At 54.9% G+C, this 21258-nt stretch overlaps 1 protein-coding gene across 3 annotated transcripts; it reads left to right on the top strand.

Annotated features, from left to right (window-relative positions):
* The first annotated feature begins 4914 nt into the window (after positions 1-4914).
* WDR81 (WD repeat domain 81) lies at positions 4915-20661 on the top strand. Of its 3 annotated transcripts, XM_036091061.2 has the most exons (10): positions 4920-8871; positions 14241-14348; positions 14609-14799; positions 14921-15111; positions 15373-15538; positions 15628-15793; positions 16474-17160; positions 17795-17940; positions 18218-18397; positions 19450-20661. In XM_036091061.2, the coding sequence occupies exons 1-10, from the start codon at positions 5196-5198 to the stop codon at positions 19768-19770; spliced, it is 5832 nt and encodes a 1943-aa protein (XP_035946954.2). In that variant the 5' UTR covers positions 4920-5195; the 3' UTR covers positions 19771-20661. The 3 variants fall into 3 exon arrangements, with proteins under 3 accessions (XP_077924201.1, XP_077924200.1, XP_035946954.2); XM_078068074.1 differs by lacking the exons at positions 18218-18397; positions 19450-20661 and having other exon boundaries at positions 4916-8871; positions 16474-17174; positions 17795-17938; XM_078068075.1 differs by lacking the exons at positions 17795-17940; positions 18218-18397; positions 19450-20661 and having other exon boundaries at positions 4915-8871; positions 15628-15738; positions 16474-16923.
* Positions 20662-21258: the final 597 nt, after the last annotated feature.

Raw genomic sequence — 21258 nt, 5'->3', positions numbered from 1 at the left:
GCCCTCCGCCTAAGGCCGCTTGCTTTGAGAGCGCTACGTCAAACCATAGTCCTAAAGAGCAGAAGGAAGTAAAGGCGTGTGTGTTTGCAGTGCACACTGGTCAATGTAGTTCTCGGTCTGACACCTCGTTCCCAGAATCCAGCGCGCTCTGTGAGTTGGCATTTTTAAACTCAGTTCTGAATCCATCCCGGCGAAGTCCTTAAAGGGCTACAGCCCCACCTTTTGGGAGCCGTGAGTGCTTCTTTTAAGACTACCCCAAAACGGATTCGCTGACTTCTGCGCATTAGGCAATAGCTCTCTAGGGAAAGATGGAGCAGGCGAAGCAGCAGGAGTGGGTAGAACTGAAGGTGGAAATCAGCCTCCAGGGCAGCAGGCTCTTCCATTGGATGAGGACTCCTGAGGGTTTTTGGGGAAGGGAAAACTGCCCACCTCGCCTAGTGCTAGCTTTCACTGGAGAGATCTAGTCCTCCTCTCCTGGCGGGCTCTTACTAACCAGGAGACTTTTCTTGTAGAGTATGTCTTGTCCCAGTCGTAGACAGAGCCTCTCAAGCCGCAGACTCCTAACAAAAGATTCATAGTACAGTCTTCACCTGAGGGTAGAAGCAAGACTTGTGGTTGGAAACTAGGGGATGGGTCGTGCCAAAGCGTCAACTGGTAAGCAACCCCATCCTCTGCCTAATAATCCATTCTGTCCCGCCCTCCAGAAGCCTTTCACTGACTCAGGCCTACTTAGAAGGGATTTCAAAGGTAAAGACCAATGAGGAGGCTGCCCCTTCCCCAGGGGCCAATCAGAGCCTTGGGGGGGCGGGGAATGGGCAAAACCGAGAGGAACCCAATGACTTGGCAAAAGCTGCTGAACCGCTTATTTAAAGGGGCAAGTCTGGGACCCGTGGCAATTTATCACCCACCCGCCCCCACCCCGCTCCCCCAAAGACGAACGTGTGGACGGGGGTCCATGACTTTTCCATAGGCTCCCAATTGAGTGTAAGGGTAACTGAGCCGGAAGGATGAGTCTGGGGTGTGAGATAGTTTCTCTGTATTAAATACGGGCTCCACCAAGTAATTGCTGTGGTTCCTAGGAGCTCCAGAATTTTGAGCCTGCGTTCAGAACATTGTGCCTTTAAGGAAACTTCCTGCCTTCCACCCCAGTAACAGCTGATTGTTGGAAAGTGTGACCTCAGGGGACGAATCAGCTGTTACCACATCCTCCTCCAGGCCTGCCCTCCTCCATCCCCTTATCCCCCCACCCCACCCCGGCGCCTCCGCCCCAACCCTCTTGGGTCGTGAGGGAAGAAAAGAGATGGAACCCCAAATATGGGGGACCTACTTGTATGTTCTTTCCTCTTTCACTCCAAGATTGTCTCCCTCCTCCCTCTCGCCGCCGCTCCCCCCCCCCCCCCAAATCTGCTGGTTAGTTCTTCAGAGGTTCTGAGCTTGGAACGAGAGGTATTTCCTGTCTGCACAGTCAGCTCAGATCTGCCTTCGCAGGTCTAGAAGGAGGCCAGTATTGGGGAAGCCCAGAATGGTGGCTGGCTGTGTGTGTGGGTGCTCCAGGAATGGGTGCTGGGGAAGGTCCAGTGAAGCAGCAAACCAAACCTAGAGGAGAGGAATGGCTGTGGAAAGCAAGCCTCCTGGGGTCAGAACCCTGCTCCCCAGGCCATTTGCCCCCTACTCCCTACTCAAGTTGCCCTATTCCTTCCCAGACAGGGACCAGCTAAGGGGACTCTCTTGGCTTTGCCCATTCACTCCACTTTTACCCTAGATGCCACCTGGCCCTTGTTTTATTTACCTTCTCACCCTCCACAGCAAGGGTGCTAATGTGGATCTTCACAGGGGCTGCAGGTGGAAGGCACTGATCCCAGGAACCAGGGGCTTTGACTGGGAAGTCCTGCAGGAAGACCCAGGTAAATATTTTACCCCAGTCCTGAGCTGGGGAGTCAGGGTCATTCCAGGACAAACTTAGTGTGAAGTCCCAGGACTGACTTGGCAAGGTTGGGAGAAACTGAGCAGGGCCTTGGCCAAGCTTGGAAGAAAGAGAAACCTCACCAGCTGCCCCCATTATCCATTATCCTTATCTTGGAAGTCCCATCCCCTTCCTACCCAAGGCCTTTGGGGTAGGCCTATCCCTACTTTGTTCTGCTAACTCTCCCTCCCCTCACCCTCCCACCCCATAGGGCAAAAGCACAGGCTTTGAGTCCAGGGTTTCTCAACCTCAGCACTATTGACATTTTGGGCTAGATAATTTCTTGTTGTGGGGGCTGTCGTTTGTAACATACTTAGCAGCATCCCTGGCCCACTAGATGAAATTAGCAACACCCCTACCCTGCAGTTAGGACAACCACAAGTGTCTCTGGACATTACCAGATGTGCCCTGGTAGCCAGAATCTCCCCCAGTTGAGAATTATGGAATTAGACAAACTTGGATTCAAATTCCAGCCCTTACCAGCTGTGAACTTGATGAAGATACCCAACATCTCGGCACCTCAATTTCCTCATCTACAAAAGAGTGAATAATAAATTCACGGTTTAGGGGCGCCTGGGTGGCTCAGTCGTTAAGCGTCTGCCTTTGGCTCAGGTCATGATCCCAGGGTCCTGGGGTCGAGTCCCGCATCGGGCTCCCTGCTCAATTGGAAGCCTGCTTCTCCCTCTCCCACTCCCCCTGCTTGTGCTCCCTCTCTCGCTGTGTCTCTCTCTCTGTCAAATAAATAAAATCTTCAAAAAAAAAAAAAAATTCACGGTTTATTGTAGGTATTAAAAAAGGATTATATTTGAAAACACCTAGCACAATATCTGGCCCACAGTTGGTGCACTAAATGTTAGCTTCCTTCAGTTTTCTCCCTGCCAGATCAGCAAGAACTAACCTCACTCAGCCTGGGCTGACTGCCTGGGCAGCTGCAGCTTCCCTCCCTGACTAGCCAAGCCATGACCTCCAGGAAACTCAATATTGAAGTTGGCAAAAGGGAGTGGCTAATTTGGTCCCAGAATCCCCAACGCTCAAGGGTGCTTGGGTTGGGATTCCACGGAAATGTGGGAATTGAGCTGTTACAAATCATTACATCAAGATGTGGCCTGCAGAATGAACTGGGGTGCTTGTTAAAAATTCAGATTCCTGGGTCTCACCCCAGACTACTGAATCAGAAGTACATCATCAAGTTTGAAAATCACTGTTTTAGGCCTCGGATTGGGGAAGGAGTCAGTGCTCCAGAAATCTTAGTGCACCAGTGCCCAGCATTGTAAGGCCATCCTATTCAAGGGAAGAAAAGAATCCTTAAGTTATGGTTAGTTACACTCAAGGTCATTGTTGTATTGCAACGAAACCACTAGAGGGCAGAGCACACACCGACTTGCAGGGAGAAAAAGCAGCGCCTGCTCAGTCTGGGTAAACAGACCAGAGCAAAGACCAGGTGGACCCAATTTTATTGTTCCTTAGCAGCAGGCACTACCTTTTATCAAAACCCGTTCTCTTGCCTTCAGGTACTCAGACCAAATTTGGGGATGGAGATTGTCAAGGAACCCGTAATTTCTCAGGTGAAAAAAATAGTACTATATGGCCAAGGAGTACAGTGAACATTGGTTTGAGAATGAGATAGTCTGAGTTTGAATCTTGGCTCTACCACTTCTTACCTATGTGACCTTGGGCAAGTTACCTAAGGGTGTCAGCTTCCTCATCCTAAATGCTAATAAAAATATCTTCTTAAAAGGGCTGTGGTGAGGATTAAACAAAACAAGATATGCAAAGTGCTTAGCAGGGTGCCTGGCTCCTAATCAGTGCTCCGGGAGTGATGGTTGTAAGTTATTCCTGCCCAAGGCCATGTGACCAAGCACATCAGGGCTCCCGCTGCTTCAAGAAAGAGGATACAGATGGAATCAGATCACAGCCGAGCCATTTGTTTCTTCTGTAATTAGGACTGTAGTTTTTCTTGTCTTTATGGATCCCCCAAACCTCTACACCAAACTCCTCCACAAGGCAAAATCTCCTTCTAGGAGAGACTCAAAAAAAAAAAAAAAAAAAAAAAAAAAAACAGCCGGTGGTTTTACTATAATGGCTTCTCTGTCCTGCAAATGAGTCAGAACTGAGTTTTGGAGCCAGCTCTCTGGTTTCTGCTCCCTATCCTGTGCTGCATCCTCCCGCCCCCCCCCCCCCAGCCAAAGTAGCAACTGCAAGGCTCTGACCACAGCAGCAGGCTCTGACGCCGCAAAGGCAGATCTTTAACGGGAAGTCTTGGGGGGAACATTTCCTCCCAAGAACTACAAGCATCTGGGCCTGGGACACTTCTCTCCATCTCAGATCGCCCAGAATTTGAAAGAAAGAGAGAGAGAGCCCCAAGAGGGCTTGGGGGGTGGGGAGAGGCGCGGAGGGAGTACTCTAGGGCAGAAAGTTTGTGCACCAGCTTCTAGGTTTCCATTCTGCCACTGGGCAAGTCTCTTTGGTGGCTCTTGGTAATCACTTGTAAAATATAAACAATATTAACTGTCTTTTCTACCTCAAGGGTTGTTGTAAAGACCAGATGGAATGTTACTGATGAAATGTACTGGAAAACTAAAAGCCCCTTCACTTGGTAGGCAGCATGGAGGCGCTGAAGGGACTTAACGTCAAAAGCCCCAGCTCTAGCCTGCGGTTTCTTATCTGTAAAACCAGAGGGGCGGGTGGGATCAGCCCGCTAAAGACTGGAATCTCCGGGAAAATCCTCCTTAAATCCGCGTTCTGGTGCGTGCAGGAGGAAGCAGGGAAGGGAGGGGAAATCTCGTGGGCCGTTCAGCATCTCCCTCCCCTGCTCCCTGAGGAAACGAAGCCGCCACCTGACCGGAGCAGAGCACGGGGAGGGAGGGCACCGAGGCCTGCCAGGCGGTGGCGCCGGCGGGAGGCGCGGTCCGGCCGCCCCATTTGAGCCACGTGCGGTTGTTTCGGTGCCGGGGCGGTCACGTGAGCCGCGTCAGCTGACCGGTCACGGCAGAACCCGGCTCAGGCGCCCCGCAGCTCCTGCCCGGCTGCGCCCGGAGCGCGGGACCCTGCAGAGGGGTAAGAGCGTCCCCGCCCTCCCTTCCTCTGTCCCCGGCTCCCCGCCCCCGCCGCCTCGGCCTCAGCCCCGGCCCTTCGCCCATCCCTCCCCGCCCGGCCTGGCACCCCGGAAACCGTCGCGGGCAGGGCCGTGGCCGGGCTCAGCCCCGCGCTGCCCCCAGGCGGCCGGGAGGGGATGGCGCTGGGGAGCAAGGGGCGGGAAGTCGCTCCTACCCACGGGGCCGACGGCTGGTCCCCGCCCCCAAGCCCCGACATGGAGGAGCTGCTCCAGAGCGTGGAGAGGGACCTGAACATCGATGCCCGGCAGCTGGCTCCGGCCCCGGGGGGCCCCCACGTGGTGGCCCTAGTGCCCGCGCGCTGGCTGGCCAGCCTCCGCGAGCGCCGGCTGCCCCCCGGACCCTGCCCCCGGGCAGAGGGCCTGAGCGAGGCGGAAGTGAGGACTCTTCTGCAGCGCTCCGTGCAGAAGCTGCCCGCCGGCTGGACGCGCGTGGAGGTGCACGGGCTGCGGAAACGGAGGCTGTCCTACCCCCTGGGCGGCGGCTTGCCCTCTGAGGAAGGGTCCAGCAGCCCTGAGACCCTCACTCGCTTCATGCAGGATGTGGCTGCCCAGAATTATCGCAACCTGTGGCGTCATGCTTACCGCACTTACGGGCAGCCCTATAGTCACAGCCCTGCCCCTTCAGCTGTCCCTGCGCTGGACTTAGTACGACAGGCTCTGCAGAGGGTCTATGGTTGTTCCTTCCTGTTGGTGGGTGAATTTACCCAATGCCCATCATCCGCAAGAGATGGTCCCTGTCCCCCTCGGGGCAGCCTGGCCTGTCCCAGTCTTTTGCGAGCTGAGGCCCTGCTGGAGTCTCCAGAGATGCTCTACGTGGTGCACCCGTACGTGCAGTTCTCCCTGCATGATGTGGTCACCTTCAGCCCTGCCAAGCTGACCAACAGCCAAGCTAAGGTGCTCTTCATTCTCTTCCGTGTGCTGAGGGCTATGGATGCCTGTCACCGCCAGGGACTGGCCTGCGGGGCGCTAACTTTGCACCACATCGCCCTAGACGAGAAGCTTTGCAGTGAGCTTCGGCTGGACCTGAGTGCTTATGAGAGGCCCCAGGAGGATGAGAATGAGGAGACCCCTGTGGCAAGGGATGGGCCAGGCATTGCACCTGGGGAGGAGGGAGGAGGGGGACCTGGGTGTCCCACCTGCCAGGAGGAACTTCGGGGCCTTGTGCTAGATTGGGTCCATGGCCGCATCAGCAACTTCCACTACCTCATGCAGCTAAATAGGTTGGCAGGTCGGCGGCAGGGGGATCCCAACTACCATCCAGTGCTACCCTGGGTGGTGGACTTCACCACACCCCATGGGCGCTTTCGAGACCTACGCAAGTCCAAATTCCGCCTCAACAAGGGGGATAAACAGCTGGACTTCACATATGAGATGACGCGGCAGGCGTTTGTAGCCGGTGGTGCGGGTGGTGGGGAGCCCCCTCATGTTCCTCACCACATCTCAGATGTGCTCTCCGACATCACGTATTACGTGTACAAGGCTCGGCGGACACCCCGATCGGTGCTCTGTGGACATGTGCGTGCACAATGGGAGCCCCACGAGTATCCCGCCAGCATGGAGCGCATGCAGAGCTGGACACCTGACGAGTGCATTCCTGAGTTCTACACCGATCCCTCCATCTTCTCCTCCATCCACCCCGACATGCCTGACCTGGATGTGCCAGCCTGGTGCGGCTCCAGCCAGGAGTTCGTGTCCGCCCACCGGGCGCTGTTGGAGAGCCGAGAGGTGTCCCAGGACCTGCACCATTGGATTGACCTCACATTTGGCTACAAACTCCAGGGCAAGGAAGCTGTGAAAGAGAAGAATGTGTGTCTGCACCTGGTAGATGCCCACACGCACCTGACCAGCTATGGCGTGGTGCAGCTCTTCGATCAGCCGCACCCCCAACGCCTGGCTGGGGCTCCTGCCCTTGCCCCTGAGCCCCCACTCATCCCCAGAGTGCTGTTCCAGACCATCCAGGAGAGCATAGGCCGGGAGGACTTACCTGGACAGCTTACGAATGGGGTGGGCAGGCTGGTTTTGGAGGCCACTCCCTGTGAGGCTGGCTGGGTCAGAGACCGGCCTGTGGCAGGGGAAGATGACTTGGAACAGGCCACAGAAGCTCTGGATTCCATCTCCCTCACGGGGAAAGCGGGTGACCAGCCAGCTTCCTCCTCATCTGCCTCCAGTCAAGCGCCCCCGGGCCTCCTGTCTTTCTCAGTGGCCTCGGCCTCTCGACCAGGCCGCAGGAGCAAACCTGCTGGGGCAGACCCTGGGGAAGGTGAGGAGGGGAAGATTCTTCTTCCCGAGGGCTTCAATCCTGTGCAGGCTCTGGAAGGGCTAGAGAAACTGGGCAACTTCCTGACCAAAGGCCTAGGGAGCCAGTTAGAGGTGTCTGAGCAGCCCCAGGTCCAGCCAGCCGTGCAGCTGCGGGAACTCTTCCATCGGGACATGCAGGCGCTGGGGGTTCTGTTGGCCGAGATGGTGTTTGCCACCAGGGTCCGAACACTGCAGCCTGATGCACCCTTGTGGGTACGCTTTGAGGCTGTTCGGGGGCTCTGCCTACGCCACCCCAAGGAGGTCCCCGTGTCTCTGCAGCCCGTGCTGGATATACTCCTGCAGCTAAGTGGACCTGAAGGCCCTGTGGTCGCAGGGAGGGGCAAGCTGGCCCCCCTCTTTGAGTATAGGCCCGTCTCCCAGGGATTGCCCCCACCCTGCCCGGCCCAGCTCCTCAGCCCCTTCAGCTCTGTGGTGCCCTTCCCCCTGTACTTCCCGGCGCTACACAAGTTCATCCTCCTGTATCAGGCAAGACGTGTGGAGGACGAGGCCCAGGGGCGGGAGCTGGTGTTTGCTTTGTGGCAGCAACTGGGTGCAGTGCTGGGTGACATCACCCCGGAGGGCTTGGAGATCCTGCTGCCCTTCGTGCTGTCACTCATGTCTGAGGAACACACGGCCGTGTACACAGCCTGGTACCTATTTGAACCTGTTGCTAAGGCCCTGGGCCCCAAAAATGCTAATAAGTACCTCCTGAAGCCTCTCATTGGTGCCTACGAGAGCCCCTGCAGGTTGCACGGCCGCTTCTACTTGTACACGGACTGCTTTGTGGCCCAGCTGATGGTGCGGCTGGGCCTGCAGGCCTTTCTCATCCACCTGCTGCCCCACGTCCTGCAGGTGCTGGCTGGCGTGGAGGCCTCCCAGGAGGAAAGCAAGGGCCTGGCGGGTGCCCCCGAGGATGAGGAGAGTGAGCTCCCAGGGGCCAGGCCCAACTCCTGTGCTTTCAGGGAGGAGATTCAGATGGATGGTGAACCTGCTGCCTCCTCGGGCCTGGGGCTCCCAGACTACACGTCTGGTGTCAGCTTCCACGACCAGGCCTACCTCCCTGAGACCGAGGACTTCCAAGCTGGGCTCTACGTGGCTGAGTCCCCACAGCCCCAGGAAGCTGAGTCCGTGAGCCTAGGTCGGCTGAGTGACAAGAGCAGCACCAGCGAGACCTCCCTGGGCGAGGAGCGGGCTGCAGATGAGGGCGGTGCTCCTGTGGACAAGAGCAGCCTCAGGTCAGGCGACAGCAGCCAGGACTTGAAGCAAAGCGAGGGCTCAGAGGAGGAAGAGGAGGAGGAGGAAGGCTGTGTGGTGTTGGAGGAGGAGGAGGGAGACGGGGACCAAGACGAGATCACCAGGGCATCTGAGCTCACTCTCTCCGACACTGTGCTGTCCATGGATACGGTTGTGGCCCAAGGTGGCGAGACAGATGGGGAGGAAGAGGAGGGGCCGCTGACTGAGCAGTCGGAAGGCAAAGAACAGAAGATCCTCCTTGGTGAGTTCTCAGGCCTTAAGGTCTTGGTCAAACAGTCCTCTGGTTGGTTATGTATGTGTGTAATCTTTACACCCAACATGGGGCTCAAACTCATGACCCTGAGATCAAGAGTCCCGTGTTCTTCTGACTGAGCCAGCCAGGCACCCTGTGGTGTTTTTTTTTTTTTTTTATTCCAGTACATTTAACATGCGGTGTTTTATTAGTTTCACATGTATTATATAGTGATCCAACAATTCTGTACATTACTCTGTGCTCATCACGGCAAGTGTACGCTTAATCCCCACCACCTATTTCCCCCATCCCCCCACCCTCTTCCCCTCTGGTCACCATCAATTTGTTCTCTAGAGTTAAGTCTGTTTTTTGGTTTGTCTCTCTCTCTTGCTTCTTTGCTCTTTTTTTTTTTTTAAGATTTATTTATTTGAGAGAGAGCACGCACAAGCATGCACACATGGTGGGAAGGGGCCGAGGGAGAGGGAGAGAGTATCGCAAGCAGACTCTGCACTGAGCACCGAGCCTGACGCAGGGCTCGGTCTCACGACCCTGAGATCATGACCTGAGCCAAAACCAAGAGTCGGACACTTAACCAACTGTGCCACCCAGGCACGCCATGCTCTTTTGTTTTGTTTCTTAAATTCCACATATGAGTGAAATCATAAGGGATTTGTCTCTCTCTGGCTGACTTATTTTGCTTAGCATTATACTCTAGGTCCATTCATGTTGTTGCAAATGGCAAGATACGATTCCTTTTTATGGCTGAATAATATTCCATTGTGTATATATTACATCCTTTTTTTAAGATTTTTTTTTTTATTTGTCGGAGAGAGAGCACAAGCAGAGGGAGCGGCAGGCAGAGGGAGAGGGAGAAGCAGGCTCCCCGCTGAGCAAGGAGCCCAATACGGGACTCGATCCCAGGACCCTGGGATCATGACCTGAGCCAAAGGCAGACGCTTAACCTACTGAGCCACCCAGGCATCCCTGTACTACATCTTCTTTATCCATTCATCTATCAGTGGACACTTGGGCTGCTTCCATAGTTTGGCTGTTGGAAATAATGCTGCAAAAACATAGGGGTGCATGTATCCCTTTGAATTAGTGTTTTTGTATTTTGGTGGTAAATGCCAGTAGTGCAATTATTGGATCATAGGGTAGTTCTATTTTTAACTTTTTAAAAAATTTTTATTAATTTATTTTTTTAAAATTTTATTAATTTATTTGACAGACAAGAGACATAGCGAGAGAGGGAACACAAGCAGGGGGAGTGGGAGAGGGAGAAGCAGGCTTCCCGTCGAGCAGGGAGCCTGATGCGGGGCTCGATCCCAGGACCCTGGGATCATGACCTGAGCCAAAGGCGGACGCTTAACGACTGAGCCACCCAGGCACCCCTTTAACTTTTTTTTTTAAAGATTTTATTTATTTACTAGAGAGAGAGAGAAAATGAGTGGGGGGAGGGAGGGGGAGAGGGAGAAGCAGACTCCCTGCTGAGCAGGGAGCCTGATGCGGGGCTTGATCCTAGGACCCCAAGATCATGACCTGAGCCGAAGGCTGACATTCAACCAACTGAGCCACCCAGGCACCTCCCTATTTTTAATTTTTGAGGAACCTCCCAACTGTCTTCTATAGTGGCTGCAGCAGTTTGCATTCCCACCATCAGTGCACAAGGGTTCCTTTTTCTCCTCATCTTCACCAACACTTGTTTCTTGTGTTGTTGATTTTAGCCATTCTGACAGGTGTGAGATGATATTGTAGTTTTAATTTACATTTCCCTGATGATGAGTGATGTTGAGCATCTTTTCATGTGTCTGTTGGCCATCTGTATGTCTTCTTTGGAGAAATGTCTGTTCATGTCTTCTGTCCATTTTTTAATTGGATTATTTGTGTTTTGGGTGTTGACTTACTGTAGCAGTTCTTAATATATTTTGGATACTAAGCCTTTATCAGATATGTCATTTAAAGATATGATCTCCCATTCTTTAGGTTGTCTTTTAGTTTTGTCGATTGTTTCCTTTGCTGTGCAGAAGCTTTTTATTTTGATGTAGTCCCAGTAGTTTATTTTTGCTTTTATTTCCCTTGCCTCAGGAGACCTATCTAGAAAGATGTTGCTACTGCTGATGTCAGAGAAATTATTGCCTGTGCTGTCTTCTAGGATTTTTATGGTTTCAGGTCTCATATTTAGGTCTTTAATCCATATTGAGTTTATTTTTAATTTTTTCTCAATATTTTGAGTTTGTTTTTGTGTATGGTGTAAGAAAGTGGGCCAGTTTGATTTTTTTTTTTTTTTTTTTAAGCAGGCTCCACTCTAGGTGGAGCCCAATGTGGGGCTTGAACTCAAGACCCTGAGATCAAGACCTGAGCTGAAATCAAGAATAGGGTGCAAGACCGACTGAGCCACCCAAGCCCCCCAGTTTGATTCTTTTGCATGTAGCTGTCCAGTTTTTCGCCATTTGACGAAGAGACTTTTTTCCTGTTGTATAGTCTTTCTTTTCTTCCTTTGCTTAAGATCAGTTGACCATATAATTGTAGGTTTATTTCTGGTTTTTCTATTTTGTTCCCTTGATCTGTGTGTCTTTTTTTGTGCCAGTATCGTACTGTTATGATTGCTACAGCTTTGTAATATAACTTGCAGTCTGGAATTGTGATGCCTCCAGCTTTTCTTTTTGAAGATTGCTTTGGCTATTCGGGGTTCTTTATGGTTCCATAATAATTTTAGGATTGTTTGTTCTAGTTCTGCGAAAAATGCTGTTGGTATTTTGGTAGGGATTGCATTAAATTTGTAGAGTGCTTTGGGTGGTTTAGACATTTTAACAATATCCGTTCTTCCAATCCATGAACATGGAATGCTTTTCCATTTCTTTGTGTTGTCTTCAATTTCTTTCATCAGTGTTTTATATTTTTCAAAGTATAGGTGTTTTGCCTCTTTGGTTAAATTTATTCCTAGGCCTTTTGTTATTTTTGGTGCGATTATAAATGGGAGTGTTTTCTTAATTTCACTTTCTGTTGCTTTATTATTAGCGTATAGAAGTGCAACAGATTTCTGTACATTGATTTTGCATCCTGTGACTTTACTGAATTCATTTATCAGGGCTAGTACTTTTTTGGTGGAGTCTTCATGGTTTTCTTTTCTCTTCTTTTTTTTTTTTTTAAAGATTTTATTTATTTATTTGACAGAGAGAGAGAGAGTGAGAGCAGGAACACAAGCAGAGGCAGTGGGAGAGGGAGAAGCAGGCTCCCCACAGAGCAGGGAGCCCGATGTGGGACTCGATCACAGGACCCTGGGACCACGACCTGAGCCGAAGGCAGACGCTTAACAACTGAGCCACCCAGGCACCCCTGGTTTTCTGTATATAGTATCATGTCATCTACAAATAGTGAAAGTTTTACTTCTTCTTTTACTTCTTCCTTACCATTTTTTTTTAAATTTCTTTTTGTCTAATTGCTGTGGTTCGGATTTCCCAGTGGTGAGACGGGACATCTTTGTCTTATTCCTGACCTTAGGGGAAAAGCTCCTAGTTTTTCCCCATTGAGGATGATATTTGCTGTGGGTTTTTCATATAAGGCCTTTATTATGTTGAGGTATGTTCCCTCTAAACCTACTTTGTTGAGGGTTTTTATCGTGAGCGGATGTTGTACTTTGTCAAATGCTTTTTCTGCATCTGTTGAAATGATCATGTTTTTCTTTTTTTCCTTTCATTTTTTAAAAAGATTTTATTGATTTATTTGACAGAGAGAGAGAGTACAAGCAAGGGGAGCTGCAGGGAGAGGGAGAAGCAGGCTCTCCGCTAAGCAGGGAGCGAGATGTGGGACTTGATCCCAGGACCCTGGGATCATGACCTGAGCCAAAGGCAGACGCTTAATGACTGAGCCACCCAGGTGCCCGGTCATATGGTTTTCATCCTTTCTCTTGTTGATGTGATGTATCATGTTGGTTGATTTGCAAATATTGAACCATCCTTGCATCCCAGGAATAAATCCCACTTGATCGTTGTGAATAATTTTCTTAATGTGTTGTTGGATTCGGTTTGCTAGTATTTTTTTTTTTAAAGATTTTATTTATTTATTTGACAGAGAGTGAGAGAGCACAAGCAGGGGAAGCAGCAGGCAGAGGGAGAGGGAGAAGCAGGCTCCCTGCTGAACAAAGAGCCCGATGCGGGGCTTGATTCCAAGACCCTGGGATCATGACCTGAACTGAAGGCAGCCGCTTAACCGACTGAGCCACCCAGGCGCCCCTCGGTGTGCTAGTATTTTGTTGAGGATTTCTGTATCTATAGTCATCAGAGATAATGGCCTCTAGTTCTCTTAGTGTCTTTATCTAGTTTTGGTATCAAGATAATACTGCTTCATAGAATGAATTTGGAAATTTTCCTTCCTCTTCTATTTTTTAGAATAGTTTGAGAAAAATAGGTATTAACTTTTCTTCACTCTGGTTTTCATTCAACATTTCTGAGTACCTAGTCTGTGCCAAGGAGGGGATTAAGCAGATTCACACGCAGCACAGGTGTGGGCCCGCCTTCCTGGAGCTCACCTCTAGCAGAGGGGGTGCCACATTGTAGACAGTCTTAGAGTAAAGTAAGGCTGTAAAGAACAGGGCTAGGTGCTACAAGGGAATATAAATAGGGCTCAGATCTAGTTTTCAGGGGTCAGAGAAGGCTTCCATGAAAGTAGAGCCAGGGGCACCTGGGTGGCTCAGTCGGTTAAGCATCTGCCTTTGGCTCAGGTCATGATCTCAGGGTCCTGGGATTGAGCCCCATGTTGGGCTCCCTGCTCAGCGGGAGTCTGCTTCTCCCTCTCCCTCTGCCCCTCCCCCCCAACCTGTGCTCTCTAGCTCTCTCTCTATCAAATAAATAAATAAAATCTTTAGGAGAAAAAAAAAAAAGTAGAGACGGTTGAGGTCCAATGAATAGGAGATAGCAAGGCAAAAATGGTAGGGCCTGCAGTGGGAAGAGCATACCGGGCAGGCTCTATGACTGTCTATGGTCCCATTAAAGAATCAATGAAAGGCTAGCATGGTTAAGACAGGGAGAGTGGAGGGAAGAAGAGGGAGCAAAAGCCACAGGGGGAGGGAGCTGGGCCTGGCCAGGCTTCATTTGGTAGCTTAAGAAGATTCACTGAAAGGATAACTTCCCTGGAAGTTGTGCCTGAGGAGAGGGTCCTGGAGCAGCCCCGAAGCCAGGATCACCTGGGGCAGTCCCAAAGCCACAAGCTACCTCTGCCACTGTGGAATAAAGGGTGGTGGTGTGGGGCACCCAGCATCGGCTGGGCTCCTGGGCAGGTTTGCAGCCAGGATTGGCTAGGTGGGGTGCCTGGGGTGGGGTGGGAGGAGTGGCAAGCCACTCCGTTATCTCATGAGCTCAGGGCCTGCTCATGCCTTGCAGATACGGCCTGCAAGATGGTCCGCTGGCTCTCTGCCAAGCTTGGCCCCACGGTGGCCTCTCGCTACGTGGCCCGGAACCTGCTCCGCTTGCTGACATCTTGTTATGTTGGTAAGGCCTGTGGTCGGTGCTGGAGATGGGGCTTCATCTCAGACCCTCTGTCCATCTTCAGCCCCCTGTAGGGGATCCTTCCCACTTCCACGTCCCTGCCAGGTCCTGGGTCCCCGTCTGTAAGCTACTTCCTCCCTTGGGTAGGGCATGGGGTGGGCCCCACGCTAGAGTGAGCAGGAGTGGCTACCGTGGTTCCCAGAAGACTGACCTCCCCCCTGCCTGCCGCGAGCTCCTCAAGGCTGCCGGTTCTTCCTTGGCAGGGCCCACTCGGCAGCAATTCACAGTGAGCAGCGGTGAGAGCCCCCCGCTGAGTGCTGGCAACATCTACCAGAAGAGACCGGTACTGGGTGATGTGGTGTCAGGACCCGTGCTCAGCTGCCTGCTGCACATCGCCCATCTGTACGGGGAGCCTGTCCTCACCTACCAGTACCTGCCCTACATTAGCTACCTGGTCAGTCGCTGATTTGGCAGCCTCAGGGGAGGCCAGGGAGCTTGAGGGCAGACCTGGGCAATCTGGGGGCTCCGGGGGGGGTCCTTGGGCAGCCTGGCCCTCATCTACTCTGTGGCCCTAGGTGGCCCCAGGTAGCACCTCAGGCCCCAGTCGACTGAACAGCCGTAAGGAGGCAGGCCTGCTGGCGGCGGTGACTCTGGCCCAGAAGATCATTGTGTACCTCTCGGACACCACCCTCATGGACATCCTGCCCCGAATCAGCCACGAGGTCTTACTCCCCGTGCTCAGCTTTCTCACGTCCCTCGTCACTGGGTAGGCTGCTGCCGTTCCCCTGTGCAGGGAGTAGCCCGGCTGAGGGGGCTACCCGGGAGGGGCTGGGAAGCCTGGGAGTGAGACTGGACTGGGTGTCAGGAGTCCTGGTTCTGATCCAGCTGTGCAATCCTGAGCAAGCCGCACCTTCTTTCTGTGCCTCAGTTTCCTTATCTGGTTTGGACCAGTTGGTCTTGTAGATTCTGTGCAAGTCCTGCGGAGTGAGGGGTGGGGGGCGCTGGAGCTCATGTACTCTCTTTCCAGGTTCCCGAGTGGGGCCCAGGCCCGGACCGTCCTGTGTGTGAAAACCATCAGCCTAATCGCCCTCATATGCCTGCGCATCGGACAGGAGATGGTCCAGCAGCACCTGAGCGAGCCCGTGGCCACCTTCTTCCAAGTCTTCTCTCAGCTGCACGAGCTTCGGCAGCAGGTAGGCAGACCTACTTCCCTTACCTGGCTGGGTTGGGCTGGCCAGGGGGCCGTGAACTTGGCTGACTCCCCGGGCTGCCCTGCCCACAGGATCTGAAGCTGGATCCCGCGGGCCACATCGAGGGCCAGCTGCCAGAGGTGGCCTTCTCCGATGGGCAGCGGCGGCTAGTGGACCCCAACCTGCTGGACGAGCTGCAGAAGGTGTTCACCTTGGAGATGGCGTACACAATCTACGTGCCCTTCTCCTGCCTGTTGGGTACTGCCCCACCACATTCCCTTGCAAAGCCTTTGGGGCTCTGTCTCTTCCCCCGGGAGGGCTCCGTGCTCCCCTTGCCCCCAGAGTCCATAGTGGGTATTCAGCACGGTGTTCTGCATCAGAGCAAAGGGATTTGGCCTCAGACCTCGGAGTCCCAAGGTGACATAGAAACAGGGACTGAGCATTAGCCAGCAGGGAGGCCCGGGGGCTGGTCTAGAGTATCCCTGGGGAAGGCAGGGCCATCACGCTGATGTACGGACCTCTCCAGGAGCTTCTGAGAGGAATACGCGGCCCGCCATCTGTGTATCCTCCCGTGCGGGCCCGGCACCGCTGAGCAGTTCTCTGTGTTGGCTCCCTCAATAGGATGAGCAGCCCTGTGTGGTCAGATATGCTCTCGTCCCTCCACCGAAACCTGGGTCCTGGGAGGGAGAGGACAGCGGCTCTCTTTCTCACCATTCTGTTTCCGACGCGCCGCATGGCGCCCAGGACATGTAGAGGACGCTCGTGTGAATGAATCCACGTTTTTCTAGGGAAGAAACAGGCTCAGAGACGAAGAGTTCCTTGCCCAGAGTTGCACAGCCAGTACCTGCCCTGTCTTCTGTGGTTCCCAAGCCTTGGCTGGGTGGTGGCAGCTGCCTGCCATCTTCCCTAACCGTAGGACCACTCCCACTCCCATCCAGGTGACATCATCAGGAAAATCATCCCCAACCACGAGCTGGTCGGGGAGCTGGCGGGGCTGTATTTGGAGAGCATCAGTCCAAGCAGCCGTAGCCCCGCCAGCGTGGAGCCCCCCGTGCCCAGCACCGGCCCCGAGTGGGACCCCCAGAGTGGGGGCTGCCCGCGGGATGACGGCCACTCGGGGACCTTTGGGAGCGTCCTGGTGGGGAACCGCATCCAGATTCCTGACGACTCTCAGCCCGAGAGCCCCGGCTTGCTGGGCCCCATCCCGGGGGCGGGCAGCGGGGGCCTCCGCAGCGAGGAGGACCACGCGCTGAAGCGGGAGCTGCCACGGAGCGCCCACGGGCTGAGCGGGAACTGGCTGGCGTACTGGCAGTACGAGATTGGCGTGAGCCAGCAGGATGCCCACTTCCACTTCCATCAGATCCGCCTGCAGAGCTTCCCGGGCCACTCGGGGGCCGTCAAGGGCGTGGCGCCCCTGAGCAGTGAGGACTTCTTCCTGAGCGGCAGCAAGGACCGCACGGTGCGCCTCTGGCCTCTCTACAACTCTGGGGACGGCACTGCTGAGACGGCCCCGCGCCTCGTCTATGCTCAGCACCGCAAGAGCGTCTTCTTCGTGGGCCAGCTCGAGGCCCCACAGTACGTGGTGAGCTGCGACGGGGCTGTGCACGTCTGGGACCCCTTCACAGGTGAGCGGGCCCAGGTGAGGCCTGTTCTCTTGCTGCCATCCTGTGCCCTGCCGGGCCTCTGGGTATGGGGACCCAGGGTTGGGCAGTTGGGGTGTAATGGCATGCGGTGTGGGGCGACCCAGTGAGGCCGCACGGAGGAGCAGTTAGACCTGAGTTGGAATCCGTGAGCCCTGAGCTTGAATTGGTTCTGCCAGCTGGAGGCGTTCGTTTTCCCATCTGTAAAATGGGAATCAGACCAGGGTCAGAAGATGCACGTAGGAGTTTGGCTTAACATGTGGCATGTCATACAAGTTTGGCAAATGGTTGCTTGATTATTTTTTGGCATCCGGGCGGCGGAGAAATAAGGTTAATAAGGTTTTTAAAGGAGGAGGGGCTAGAGTAGCATTGAGGTAGACTGAGAAGAGTTAGCATTTGGTCAGGGGGCGTTGTGGGAAGAGAAGAGGTTGCTTTGGGGACCGGAGCCTGGCCTGGCCACGGAAGCAGGAAGGTGGGAGAGTCGAAAAACATCTTTAGCATTTTCTTAGGTCCTCTGGGATATGGGAGGCAGATCCAGGGTAGGTCAGGGAGATAGGAAGAGTTGGGGTGCTTCCATCAGCTACTGGGACCCCAGATGCACTGCGCCTTTCCTTCCCAGGGAAGACCCTTCGCGTGATGGAGCCGTGGGACAGCCGGGTGCCCCTGACTGCTGTGGCCGTCATGCCCGCCCCGCATACCAGCATCACCATGGCCAGCTCTGACTCGACCCTGCGCTTTGTGGACTGCAGGAAGCCTGGCCTGCAGGTCAGGGGCGTCCGGTTCCCTGAGCCCTGGCCTGGATGCCCGGCAGGGAGGAGAGACCCTGAAGAGAGAAGGCCAGGGTGGAGTTTAGGCCAGTCACCCACAGCAGCAAACCGGGGGTGGGACTCTGATCTGAGATGACGGGGAGCCATCCGCTTGATGGAGGGGGAGGGGAATAGAGGATCAGGCCCTTCAGCTGTGTGGGCTCGGGGGTGAACGGGAGCTCGGAGAGATGGGTTGGGGTGGGTGGCAGCACTTTAGCTCATGTCCCTCTCCGCAGCATGAGTTCCGCCTCGGCGGCGGGCTGAACCCTGGGCTCGTCCGCTCCCTGGCCGTCAGCCCCAGTGGCCGTAGCGTGGTAGCTGGCTTCTCCTCGGGCTTCATGGTGCTCCTGGACACCCGTACTGGCCTGGTTCTGCGTGGCTGGCCGGCCCACGAGGGGGACATCCTGCAGATCAAGGTGACTGACTAGGTCCCCTTCCCTGCCTCACTCCAGGTCCTCTTAAGGCCCACCCGGGACAGGCTCCAGCTGAAATGATCTCCTTTGGACCTGCCCCAGGGCTGACGGGCAGAGAGGGTTAGGAGCCAGCTGCGCTGCAGGGGCCCAGGTGGCGGGCGGCCCGTGGGGGCGGGAAGCAGGGGGAGAGCTGACCCTGCTGCTCCCTGGGGATGCTCTAATGAGTAACCCTTGTCCATATTTGCCTTGCTTGGAGGATCAGGGGTCAGGCCCTGTCCGTGACCCAGTTCAGGTTAAATAAAGCTCAGCCGGGAGGCTGTTTACTGCCCCCAGACCGCGGAGCAGAGTCCATGCCGCATGCTGGGCTGCCCTGGTGGGGGCAGGGACATCCCGGCCTAGGGATCCTGCCCCTACCCCCGCCCATTCTCAGTCACAGACCTCAGGGAACTGCCCAGGGAGGGACAGCAGGGGAGGAACAGGGCTCTTTGTGGGAGGATGTTTCCAGGCAGCGGCACTCCCTGTCCTGATCGCACCCAGGGGGCCTGCACTGCCGCTGCTAAGGGCAGCCTGCCCCCAACTCTGTCCAGGACCCCAGGGGACCCAGGGGCCCAGGTGGCTTTCACTTCGGACCTTCCAAGGATGCGTCAGGAGGGCTTTGGGGCAGCCTGGGTGTTAGTCCTGGCAGTGCCACTTACCGGCTGTGTGGCCTTGGTGGGATTACTTAAATTTTATGAGCCTCGGGTTCTTTCTCTGTAAAATGGGAACAACAGCAGCATTTACATCATCGAGTTGTCATGGAAATTAAATGTGGTCATACGGCATGCCTCACACAACGCCTAGGTGTAGTAAGTGCTCAAGTTGCAGGGATGACTAGGTTAAAGACACTTTGTCACAGTCCCATTGACTCATATGATGTGGTGGGAGGGGGGGCAGCTGGTCACCTGCCCAGGATCCCCTATCTTCCTGGGAGATCCTGTGCGAGTAGTCGGAAGACCCTGGAGCTCGGGCACATGGTAGGGCCCAGGCCCTGCTGAGGCTCTCTTCTCTCCGAGCAGGCGGTGGAGGGCAGTGTCCTGGTCAGCTCCTCCTCTGACCACTCCTTGACCGTGTGGAAGGAGCTGGAACAGAAGCCCACACACCACTACAAGTCAGCATCTGACCCCATCCACACCTTCGACCTGTATGGCAGCGAGGTGGTCACCGGCACGGTGGCCAACAAGATCGGCGTCTGCTCCCTGCTTGAGCCGCCCTCCCAGGCCACCACCAAGCTCAGCTCCGAGAACTTCCGAGGCACGCTCACCAGCCTGGCCTTGCTGCCCACCAAACGCCACCTCCTGCTGGGCTCGGACAACGGGGTCATCCGCCTCCTGGCGTAGGCTGAGGCGGGGCTGGCCAACGAGGGTGGGCAGACATTCCCCCGGAGTCCATCCCTCACCCTTGTTTTCCCAGCAGCTCCCTCTTGGGCAAGCCTCAGGCCGCGCACCCCGAGTGCCCACGTGGCCTGCCAGCTACGGTGACGCAGGGGTCCAGGCTCCCGAACTGCCAGAGCCACCAGCGCTGCCAGGAGGGATCTCCTTCACGGCTTGGGGGAGATGCTGCCCCTAGTCAGCAGGAAGCGAGAGCGAGAGCGTGGGAAAGCATCGCCGTCCCTTCTCCCTAGCTCTGCCCTCTGGGTCCACATGGGGACAGGGAAGCTGTGAGAAGAGGAAGGGAGGCTGGCCCTGTGCAGCCAGTCTCCAGCCAAGGATGCCCCGCTCCTTGCCGAGCTCTCACAAGGCCAGGGCGGCTGCTCCAGTCCAGGACACCGATGGTGCTTGGACTCCAGCCCCTAATGAGGGCTGGCCGTGGTCCAGGAGTTAAGGGCCTTGGGCTGGGGTTTAAGTGTCCACCCAGCCATGCCTTGCCCAGCGTGGGACCAGTAGGGGAAGAAAGAGGGCAGGACCAGGGGAGGGAAAATGGACTGGGCCAGCTGGTTCCTGCCAGGAGTGACCCCATGCCTTGCCTGCCCACCCCTCACCACAGTGTTTGTGCCTTGAACTGAGGAGGCAGCCCCTGGGCCCAGTACCCTTGTGGTCCAACACCCTGAGAGAAGGGGTGAGAATGATCTCTGCATCTCAGGTCTCTCCCAGGGGATGGGAAGACCCAGGCATCCCGGGACCCTCACATTCTGGAGCAGAGATGAGGTCTGAGCCTGCGCCCCTACTGCCTCCTCATTATTTGCAATAGATGTAAATATGACCAATAAATCCTTCGGAAGAGCCATGGAACCGAGTGATGCTTTTCTTAGCGATGGCGTCAGGGTGGGGAAGAGTTGAGACGCAGCAGCTTCCAGGGCAGTGAGGAGAGGGTGAGAAGCAGGGCAGGAGGGTGGGAGACAGCCTGATCATTGCTCTTGGGTGCCACGGGCACAGGGCTTCTGGTGCACACAGCCCCAGGCCAGTTTCCTGAACCCTCAGCCATGGGGGAAGGTAAGGAGGCATTGCTCCCGCCGGGAGGATGCTGGCTGGCGCTGTGGCCCTCTCTCCTCTCCCCACCCCTTCCAGATCCAGGCTAAAGGCAGCCAATCAGGATTCTGGGCTTGTAAGGCTTGGGGATGGGCATCTTATCTTGGGTTCCCCACATAGCTCCTGCAGCTTCCCCTTCCTTCCCCTCAGGATGGGAGAGAGGAAAGGACATTGTAAGTGGGAAGCTGGATGTGACCCTGAACCCAGTTCTGTCCTTGGGCATGTCACATAGCCTCTCTGATCCCACTAAAGTGGGGATAACCCCGCCACCTCATGGGGTTGCTGGTAGGCCCTTGTCCTTCCTGGATCTGCCCTACAGATGAGGACATTCTCCTCAACTTTCCTGAACCTCCTTTCTCC

Source organism: Halichoerus grypus, chromosome 2 (genome assembly GCF_964656455.1).
Source record: "Halichoerus grypus chromosome 2, mHalGry1.hap1.1, whole genome shotgun sequence".
Lineage (NCBI taxonomy): Eukaryota > Metazoa > Chordata > Mammalia > Carnivora > Phocidae > Halichoerus > Halichoerus grypus.
Note: the sequence above shows the minus strand (reverse complement) of the source record. Positions and strands in the feature narration are given on the sequence as shown.

Bases quoted from the DNA above. Each gene is read 5' to 3' on its own strand.
- WDR81 (XM_036091061.2), top strand. From the start codon at position 5,196: ATGGCGCTGGGGAGCAAGGGGCGGGAAGTCGCTCCTACCCACGGGGCC. The intron at 8,872-14,240 runs GTGAGTTCTCAG...CATGCCTTGCAG, and splicing joins AGAACAGAAGATCCTCCTTG to ATACGGCCTGCAAGATGGTC. The intron at 17,941-18,217 runs GTCAGGGGCGTC...CCCTCTCCGCAG, and splicing joins GCAGGAAGCCTGGCCTGCAG to CATGAGTTCCGCCTCGGCGG.